Here is a 9,700-nt window from a genome sequence, read left to right on the forward strand (position 1 = left end):
GTGCCTGCGTGCTCTGGTCCATGGGGTCATGATGAGTCGGACACGACTAAACGACTAAACAACAACAAAGTTCCTGCTCAGAGAACTTTGTGGGAAGTTTGAATTGCAATTATATGCTTGGATCCAGGGGATGTGAGACCCTTTGACAAGTGATCCTGACTCAAGGACATCCTTTAAGAGGTCACTACGAGAAAGACCTGTAGGTTTGGGGTAATCCAGGTGTTCCCATCTGGGGACTGCAATGCTGAAAGGAAAGCAAGAAAATAATCAAAATGGCAACTTGGATGGGGGACTGTTTGTGAGCAATTGCATCTCCTACCAACGGAAGTGAGAAGTGTGATGCCCCTGCTGCCTATTAAAATTACAACCAGTCACTGCTAGCTGATCATAAAGCAATGTTGGCACACTAACAAATGGGAGAGTCTGCTTGGTCAAATAGGAAATGAGTCTTTAAATCTGAACTTTACAATGCAGTAAAATCCAACTGCTTTTCACTAGGGATGGGCAAATCTGGAAATTTTGGGTTCTCACATTTCCAGTCTTAGTTTGGTTCTCCAAATTTCTGTATGTGGTTTTTTAAAAAGGCAACAGGAAGATGGCTTGTGATACAAAGGACTGTTCAAGATGGTGAGATAAGAGTAAGTGGCAACGGAAAAAAGGCTGAGAAAGCGGAAGGAGGAAGTCAGGATGGAGGACAAAATAATTGCAGCAAGAGAGTTGGAGAAAAAAGCACCTGGAGGTGACAAAGATAGAAAGGAGGTACTGAAAGTTATAGAAAGTGAGAAAATGACAGAAAATATTTTTTAGATAAGAAAATGCAAAGCTAATGGTGATGGTCACTTACCCTCACAAAAGAAATGGTCCCAGAAATCAAAGCGAGGATGCAACCACTGAAAGGCTTCAAAAGTTTGATAATATATGAAATATTGGTCCACTTGTATTGGGGGGGAAATCATGCCAGTATCCCTGTGTGTGATATGTGGTATATCCTAGTGCTATTAATTTTAAATTAAAAGTGAAACTGTAGAAGTGAGTCCCTTGTTCTGGGTCTGGACTGGGTGAAGACCACTGTTCTAGAGACTATTGTCTCTTTGACAACCCCTCAAGTAGAGTTGTGTGCCTGGTTGTTGTTGTTGTTGTTGTTGTTGTTTTATCTTACAACTTGCTGCTACTTCTTCATAATAAAACTCCTAATTAAAACATGATTTTAATATAATTTTAATAGGGCTCACATAACTTCCCAGGGAACTCTTCAGTATTCGCCTACAGTATTTAGCCAAATGCCTGAACCCACCTTGAAGCAAAAACTTAACCTGAAAGTTCAAACACAAGGAAATAAACAACTATCTGACTTTTACAAGACATCTGAAGGCAGCCCTGTTTAGGGAAGTTTTTAATGTTTGATGTTTCATTGTGTTTTTAGTATTCTGTTGGAACCTGCCTAGAGTGGCTGGGGAGGCCTGGCCAGATGGGTGGGGTATAAGTAAATAATAATAATAATAATAATAATAATAATAATAATAATAATAATAATTTCTCAGTCTAATCACTCAATGCAAGTATCTAATTAGACATGAATTAGCAAAAATCTGTGCAAGCTTCTGGCTTCTGGACTTATGTGGAAATTGATCAATAAAAAATATTAAAAAAAGAAAAAAGAGAAGGTTTCTTGGCTAGCAGAGGGGAGAGGTCTGCTGGAATCCCAATCCATTCAGGTAAAAACAGTGTTGAGAGATTGAAGGTCTTAAGGTAGCGAGAGTCTGGGAGGGTGTAGTTGGCCAAGTAGACAGTCTCCCCACCAGCCAGGTAGCCGGCCCAGCGGCCAAAAGTGCCAATTGTCATTATTGTGTGGTTGCAATGAACAAGGAGAGCAAAATCCCTCCCTGGAGAGGACTCGCGCCCATCCCCAGAAAAATACACATCCCCCCTGGAGGCATTGATGTTTTTCTTGCACCACTCCATCCCATTGCTGGTCACCACAAAGATGGGATTGGGGTACTTCTCTCTGAAATAGTTCATGGCTTTCTCCAAATAGCCTCTGTCAGCCACCACACCTTTCCAGCTGGGCATCACATGGACATAATCCCCTCTGCGGACATGCACTCCAACATATGTCACCTCCTGGCGCTGCCCTCTTAGCTTCTGAAGATATTGATTGGCTTCTTCCTTGATGTGGTCATGGAAGGAGAACTGCTGAAGTATCTCTTGGCGGATATGGTGATAAAAAGTGTAAGACCATGGGTAGCCCGTCAGCCGGACGTACTGGCCTTTGATGTGTTGATAACTCTCTGACATCCAACTTCTCAGAGGGAAGTTCTTCCAGCGGATCTTTTTATCCACTTCAGCACTGATCACTGGTAAAGTGATTCGGAACAATGGTGACAGGGACTGGTGCATGGCGGGATAAATACAGGCTTGATGTCCATTCATCTTGGCTAAGGCATAGAGGGTGGCATATTCCCCCATCTGGTTTCCCAAACGGCCATCAGATTTCACTGTCCATATGCCACTATCTGTTATCTTACAGGATAACCTGGATGAATTTCCCATCTCTGGGAAATTGGATGCATTCTTGAAGCTGATCCTCCACAGCTGATATGGCATCTTGTCATATAGGTGAAAGAATGCAGAGAGGGACAGGAGACCGAAAATGTAGAGGAAGAATAAGAGGGCAGGTTGGCTGAAGGAACATCTTTGTGGGAGATGCATAGCTGCACAATAGGAACACCTAAAGGAAGAGCAAAGTGGAGTGAAAAGACAGGTGGTATCTACACACAGATCACAACCACTGATATATGTCAGTGATGACTTGGACTGTGTTGCCACACTTCATATGATACATGTTTATGTGGAAGCAAATCCTATTGACTTCAATGAAACTTACATCTTTGTTCTATTTGAAGTCAAAGTTTCTTTTGGCAACTACACCATTTTACTGATCTGACCCTCTCTGCTTCTGTTAGAGGCAGGACAGGGGCGCCGACTTGTCCCCCCTCATTGAGAGGTTCCCCATCCCCTGCCGCCCCCAGGCAAGTGCTGGCATGTTGGGTGGGGGTGAGACTGTGCTCAGCCCGGGGGGTAACCTGTGAAGTGTGGTCCAGGAGCGGTCCAGAATCTGAAGGTTCCGCTAGGCATCAGTCCGACAGGGCCAAGGCAGGACACGAGGCAGGAAACCAGGCAAGGACAGGTACAGCATCTCAGGCAGGATCTGGCATGTTGCTCCCGCAACCTGGGGCGGGGTCCGACAGCCTTTTATCTTTGTCAGAGTAACGGCCGGTCCTGGTCCCCCGGCGACTCACCTCCCTGTTTTGCCCAAAGGCGAGCACTCCTCCTGCGAGTACTCAGGTCTCTCCTTCTCTCAGACCTTAGTCTTAGCAGCTCGGGAGATGTCGGTGGGTTACTAGACCCAGGGGCTGCCTCAGCCTCCTCTGACCCAACTGGTAGTGGAGCAGCTTTAAGTGATGGCCTAGCTGAAGGCAATGAGGTAATCCCCGCATCTGGAGCCAGGACAGGCTCAGGCCCCTGACTTGGCCCAGCTGGTGTTTGTTGCAGGGGAACCTGTGCAGACTGGAACTCTTCAGGGTGAGGCCCCAGACTTGGTTCAGATGATGCCTGAGGCAAAGGATCCGGTGCAGACTGAGACTCCCCTGGCTCCGAATCCGAGCCCGAGTCCCAGGCCATCACAGGGACATGCAGAGGGCGATTTTCATCCTCTGTGCTGCCCGTTGCTGATGGGTGAGCACTGGCCCATTGGGTGGGAGGCCCCCCATCACCACAGGGGGAGCGTTGACATGCCAGGCAGGGCAGGATGGGTCATGTGATGCCAGGCCCTCTCAATGCGGCGGGTAAGTCGATGCCCCTGTCTAACAGAGGGTCTAATTCGTAAAATGGTGTAGTCATCATGGCATGCATGTACCAGAAAACATCAAGAAGTAAAATAATTTAGACTGAGATCCGCACGTTCCCTCTTTCTTCCTACTCATTTAGCCATCCTACTTACAGGGCATTATTAATTCATATCTACAATGGAACCTTGACTTATGTACAGCTCTACTTATGTACGATTCCAGTTACAACCTTCAGTCGGTGCTTCGACTTATGAACTTTCCTCTAGATACGAGCAGAGGCCTTGCCGACAGCCCAGAGCTCACCCGGCTGGCTGCGGAGCAGCGCTGAGGCCTCTGCTGCCGGGGAGAGGGCCCCCATCCCACCCACAAAGCTTTGGAAGAGGTGCTGCCTGCAAGGGGCACCGCAGGGCACACTGCAGCCCCAAACCCCACTGAGGAACTAACCTGAGGAAGTCCAGAGAAGAACCTGGCCTGGCAAGAAAAAAAAGTGACCCTGGCCGAAGTGAATCAGCCCTTTACTGACCCTTGCCCTACCCCCAGCTTGTAGCCAGATAAACCCACCCACCCTCAGTGCACGTAAGAAAAAAATATGTTGTTTTTTTCCAGCTACAAAACTGTCTTATTTATTTTATAGTACAGTACATTGATTATTGCCTTCATTTTATGGATCTATGGTCTCGTTAGATGGTAAAATCCGTGTTAAATTGCTGTTTTAGGGGGTGTTTTTCATCGTCTAGAACGGATCAATTCACTTTTCCATTACTTTCTATGGAAAAGTGCGCCTCTACTTATGTACGTTTCTAGTTATGACCTGACCTCCGGAACGGATTATGGTTGTAAGTAGATGTTCCACTATAGTTAATATGCAGCCCCCTAGAACGATACATATTTAGAATTCCAGCCTTACAGGCTAGGAGGAACAACTGCAATGGCTGGACTTTGGGTGTGCAATTTATTGGATGGAAATGTGATGTCTCTGTCTCTCAGCTTCACCTGCCAAACAACACTCCATTCTCTCCGTTGTTCAACTTCTCTCGCACCTAGACTTTCCTTCCTTTTGGTCTTCTCTCTCTCTCTCTCTCTCTCTCTCTCTCTCTCTCTCTCTCTCACACACACACACACACACACACAGCAAAGAGATCACCCAGCACTATCCCTCAGCTGCTGATAATTGAAGGATTAAATTGGAGAACTAACCTGCAATGGCACTCCAAAGGTGTTCTATCAGGTCAGAATTCAAGAAAAGTCAAGCTTTGTTTTCTCTGCCTGTATTGTGGGATTGGGAGTTGCGCTCCCTGGATACTGCAATAGTATAAGGAAGGGCCATGGGTAACTGCTTTACACTGACTGCTGTTAACATAATTTTTACAAGTGAGTTTGACTTCTGTACAGACTCATCATGAAACCCATGCAGGTCATAATGTGCGATTGGACTTCAGAACTCCTCATGACTTCCTGCTCGGGTGTTTTCTGTATGCAAATTAAGCAAAAAAAGAAAGAAGTCCATATATTCACTCATCTATTTATACATACACACAAACACACACCTACACCACCCTGCTTCAATAGACCGCAGGACAGTTTAAAGCATAGAGCATAATAAACCAGGGATCCTCAAAGTTTTTGAACAGGGGGCCAGTTCACTGTCCCTGTACATTGTTGGGGGCTGGACTATAGTTTTAAAAAGATGTGAACGAATATTTAACTCACCCACTTTTGATGGTTTGTGGCTGTGGCGGTTGCCCATTCTTTGGGGATACATTTGTATTGAGAGAAAGGGTTTATAGGTTGACCAATAAGAAAGCCCGGAAGTGGAGCCTACCTGATTTTGAGGCTCAGCCAGAGGTTTAAACAGTTAGTTCGGTTGGTTCTTTGGGGAGGGGGGAGGTAGAGGAGTCAGAGTGAGTTAGAGACAGGGACAAGACTGAGAGGGAATAGAGTGACAGCGTTTCGAATACATTTTAAAACTTGTTTGTGTTTGAAATCAACTTTAATCTTCATTGTTAACTCTACCTGACTGAGACTCAATACTTCACCAAGAACCCTGGGTTTCCCCCCACAAAATTGGTGGCAGTGGAAGAATAAAGTACAGTGGTACCTCGGGTTACATACGCTTCAGGTTACACACTCCGCTAACCCAGAAATAGTGCTTCAGGATGAGAATTCTGTTCTCATCCTGAAGCAAAGTTCTTAACCTGAAGCACTGTTGCGTGGTGGCAACAGGAGGCCCCATTAGCTAAAGTGGTGCTCCAGGTTAAGAACAGTTTCAGGTTAAGAACGGACCACCGGAATGAATTAAGTACTTAACCCGAGGTACCGCTGTAGTGGTGTACAGGTCAATAGTCTGTGAAATGACCGGGGGCTCTGTATGAACGCCACAATGACCTTCCCATTCCCCATTCTGTGGCACGAGTGGTTGTGTGTTGCGTTCTGGTGGGTGAGCAAATTTCAGAACCCCCCCCAAACAATCAAGCAACCAATGCTGAAAATCGCTCACCCACTGTAACGAAGCACGAACCCGAGATTGTAAGCGGCGATTGGCCGCTTGATTGTTGGGGGGCGGGGAATGCTGAAAATCGCTCACCCACCGGAACGCAGCACACAACCACTGGCGGTGAGCGCGAGGAGGAGGAGTCCAAGAGCAACCCTCCCAGGAGGCGCCCTATTGGTCAGCGCTGAAGCCCATCAGACTCATTGTGGTGCTCAAATTGGCCCTTTCCACGTTAGACAGCGGCAGGTTCTGCAATGGCTTGGCGGGCCAGGTTCAGGACCCTGGCAGGCCAGATCCCTGTCTCTCACTCAAGGTCCTTCCACCAACCATGTGTGTCTAATCCTTGGACCCCAGTAATGACCCACAGCAGAGGACACCAATGGGGGGGGGAGAAGAAAGGGGGAGAAACAAAGAAAAGGAGAAGAAAAGGGGATTTCTGATTTTCCGTCTGTCATTTACATAAAAGAAATTATTCAGAACATTCCTGCTAGGGTGATATCCAACTGTTCTGCTTTCTGTTAAGTAATGTTTTCCCAATCTTCAGACACAAATGTCTCAAATTCATTCCTTTTCCTTTTCACACAAACAGTCCAAAAGGGGTTCTCTAATTAGAATAATTCATAATAAAAGTCAGCCATGAGGTAATGCCTCTGGTGTATATTTCAGATTATTATCTTGTTTTCTGATCTCTGCAGCGCAGCTGAAGATTTCATGGATATAGTTATCACATTGTAATTTTTTGTTTGTTTCAGCAAGTCTACACTGAAATGATTTAGTGTATCAGTTAAAAGTAGAAGTGGAAATTGAAGGGTGTAGCAGCTGTTCTTGCTCCTGTATCTCCCAAATCTGTTGCCATTGCTTAGCAGCCTTCTCAGGTTACTAGTTGCTGATCATAAAACAATGTTTGTACACTAACACCTGGGAGAGTCTGCCTGGTTAAAATGGGAAATTTGAACTTTACAAAGCAGTAAAATCCAACTGCTGTTCCCAGTTTATCACTAGGGATGGGCAAATCTGGAACTTTTGGGTTCTCACATTTCCAGTCTTAGTTTGGTTCTCCAAATTTCTGTATGTGGTTTTTTAAAAAGGAAACAGGCAGATGGCTTGTGATACAAAGGACTGTTCAAGATGGTGAGATGAGAGTAAGCGGCAACGGAAGAAAGGCTGAGAAAGCGGAAGGAGGAAGTCAGGATGGAGGACAAAAGAACTGCAGGAAGGGAGTTGGAGAAAAAAGCACAAACAGGTGACAAAAATAGAAAGCAGGTACTGAAAGTTATGGAAAATGAGAAAATGACAGAAAGGATTTTTTAGATAAGCAAATGCAAAGCTAATTGTGATGGTCACTTGCCCTCACAAGAGAAATGGTCCCAGAAATCAAAGCGAGGATGCAACCACTGAAAGGCTTCAAAAGTTTGACCAATAATACATGAAATATTGATTCATTTGTATTGGGAAAAACATCATGCCAATATCCCTGTGTGTGATATGTGGTATATCCTAGTGCTATTAATTTTAAATTAAAAGTGAAACTGTAGAAGTGAGTCCCTTGTTCTGGGTATGGACTGGATGAAGACCACTCTTCTAGAGATTATTGTCTCTTTGACAATGCCTCAAATAGAGTTGTGTGCCTGTTTGTTGTTGTTGTTGTTGTTGTTGTTGTTTTATTTTAAAACTTGCTGCTACTTCTTTGTAATAAAACTCCTAATTAAAATATAATTTTAATATAATTTTAATAGGGCTTGCATAACTTCCCAGGGAACTCTTCAGCAGGGCTGGATTTACGTTTGATGAGGCCCTAAGCTACTGAAGGTAATGGGGCCCTTTATATGTCCAGCTGTCCTTTGTCAACAAGAAATTGCCACTGTTTTTTTGTGTTCAATGTATGCTATATGGATTTTATGGACCCAATAGAGATCTAAAGCCATTTCCACATAACAAAGAGGAGCCCACACAACACAATACACTGTTGCTGCATGTAGGTTTTATTTTATTTGTTTTTTATTCTATATTTTGGAAATGTACATCCAGGGTTTTTTTCCATTTAATTTTTTTGGGGGCCCCAAGAGATTGTAGCACTAAGTTATAGTTTGTTTAGTTTATACGTGAATCCAGCACTGCTCTTCAGTATTCACCTACAGTATTTAGCCAAATGCCAAAACACAGCGTATCTAATTAGACATGAATCAGCAGCTATCTGTTCAAGCTTCTGGCTTCTGGACTTGAGAAGGTTTCTTGGCTAGCAGAGGGGAGAGGTCTGCTGGAATCCCAATCCATTCAGGTAAAAACAGTGTTGAGAGATTGAAGACCTTAAGGTAGCGAGAGTCTGGGAGGGTGTAGTTGGCCAAGTAGACAGTCTCCCCACCAGCTAGGTAGCCAGCCCAGCGGCCAAAAGTGCCAATTGTCATTATTGTGTGGTTGCAATGAACAAGGAGAGCAAAATCCCTCCCTGGAGAGGACTCGCGCCCATCCCCAGAAAAATACACATCACCCCTGGAGGTATTGATGTTTTCCTTGCACCACTCCATCCCATTGCTGGCCACCACAAAGATGGGATTGGGGTACTTCTCTCTGAAATAGTTCATGGCTTTCTCCAAATAGCCTTTGTCAGCCACCACACCTTTCCAGCTGGGCATCACATGGACATAATCCCCTCTGCGGACATGCACTCCAACATATGTCACCTCCTGGCGCTGCCCTCTTAGCTTCTGAAGATATTGATTGGCTTCTTCCTTGATGTGGTCATGGAAGGAGAACTGCTGAAGTATCTCTTGGCGGATATGGTGATAAAAAGTGTAAGACCATGGGTAGCCCGTCAGCCGGACGTACTGGCCTTTGATGTGTTTATAGCTCTCTGACATCCAACTTCGCAGAGGGAAGTTCTTCCAGCGGATCTTTTTGTCCACTTCAGCATTTATCACAGGCAAAGTGATTCGGAACATTGGTGACAGGTACTGGTGCATGGCGGGATAGATGTAGGCTTGACGTCCATTCATCTTGGCTAAGGCATAGAGGGTGGCATATTCCCCCATCTGGTTTCCCAAACGGCCATCAGATTTCACTGTCCACATGCCACTATCTATGATCTTACAGGATGACCTGGAAGAATTACAGGCAGTGTTGGTGGTAATGAGGGAAGCAGGTTGTCCCCTCCCTGGGAAATTGGATGCATTCTTGACGCTGATCCTCCACCGCTGATATGGCATCTTGTCATACAGATGTAATAATGTAGAGAGGGACAGGAGGCCAAAGAAGTAGAGGATGAATAAGATGGCACGTTGGCTGAAGGAACATCTTTGTGGGAGATCCATAGCTGCACAATAGGAACACCTAAAGGAAGAGCAGAGTAGAGTGAAAAGACAGG

At 45.2% G+C, this 9,700-nt stretch overlaps 2 protein-coding genes across 2 annotated transcripts; both read right to left on the reverse strand.

Annotated features, from left to right (window-relative positions):
- Window positions 1-1,029: 1,029 nt before the first annotated feature.
- Window positions 1,030-3,009, reverse strand: LOC310746452 (galactoside alpha-(1,2)-fucosyltransferase 2-like). Its single transcript, XM_083580176.1, has one exon. It carries the CDS (start codon window positions 2,707-2,709, stop codon window positions 1,630-1,632), a length of 1,080 nt encoding a protein of 359 aa, XP_083436302.1. The 5' UTR covers window positions 2,710-3,009; the 3' UTR covers window positions 1,030-1,629.
- A 5,521-nt stretch (window positions 3,010-8,530) lies between these two features.
- LOC310747290 (galactoside alpha-(1,2)-fucosyltransferase 2-like) lies at window positions 8,531-9,473 on the reverse strand. The gene has a single exon (XM_083581639.1). It carries the CDS (start codon window positions 9,405-9,407, stop codon window positions 8,538-8,540), a length of 870 nt encoding a protein of 289 aa, XP_083437765.1. The 5' UTR covers window positions 9,408-9,473; the 3' UTR covers window positions 8,531-8,537.
- Window positions 9,474-9,700: the final 227 nt, after the last annotated feature.

Source organism: Podarcis filfolensis, assembly GCF_964270895.1.
Source record: "Podarcis filfolensis genome assembly, chromosome: 13".
NCBI lineage: Eukaryota > Metazoa > Chordata > Lepidosauria > Squamata > Lacertidae > Podarcis > Podarcis filfolensis.

Bases quoted from the DNA above. Each gene is read 5' to 3' on its own strand.
- LOC310746452 (XM_083580176.1), bottom strand. From the start codon at position 2,709: ATGCATCTCCCACAAAGATGTTCCTTCAGCCAACCTGCCCTCTTATTC.
- LOC310747290 (XM_083581639.1), bottom strand. From the start codon at position 9,407: ATGTGGACAGTGAAATCTGATGGCCGTTTGGGAAACCAGATGGGGGAA.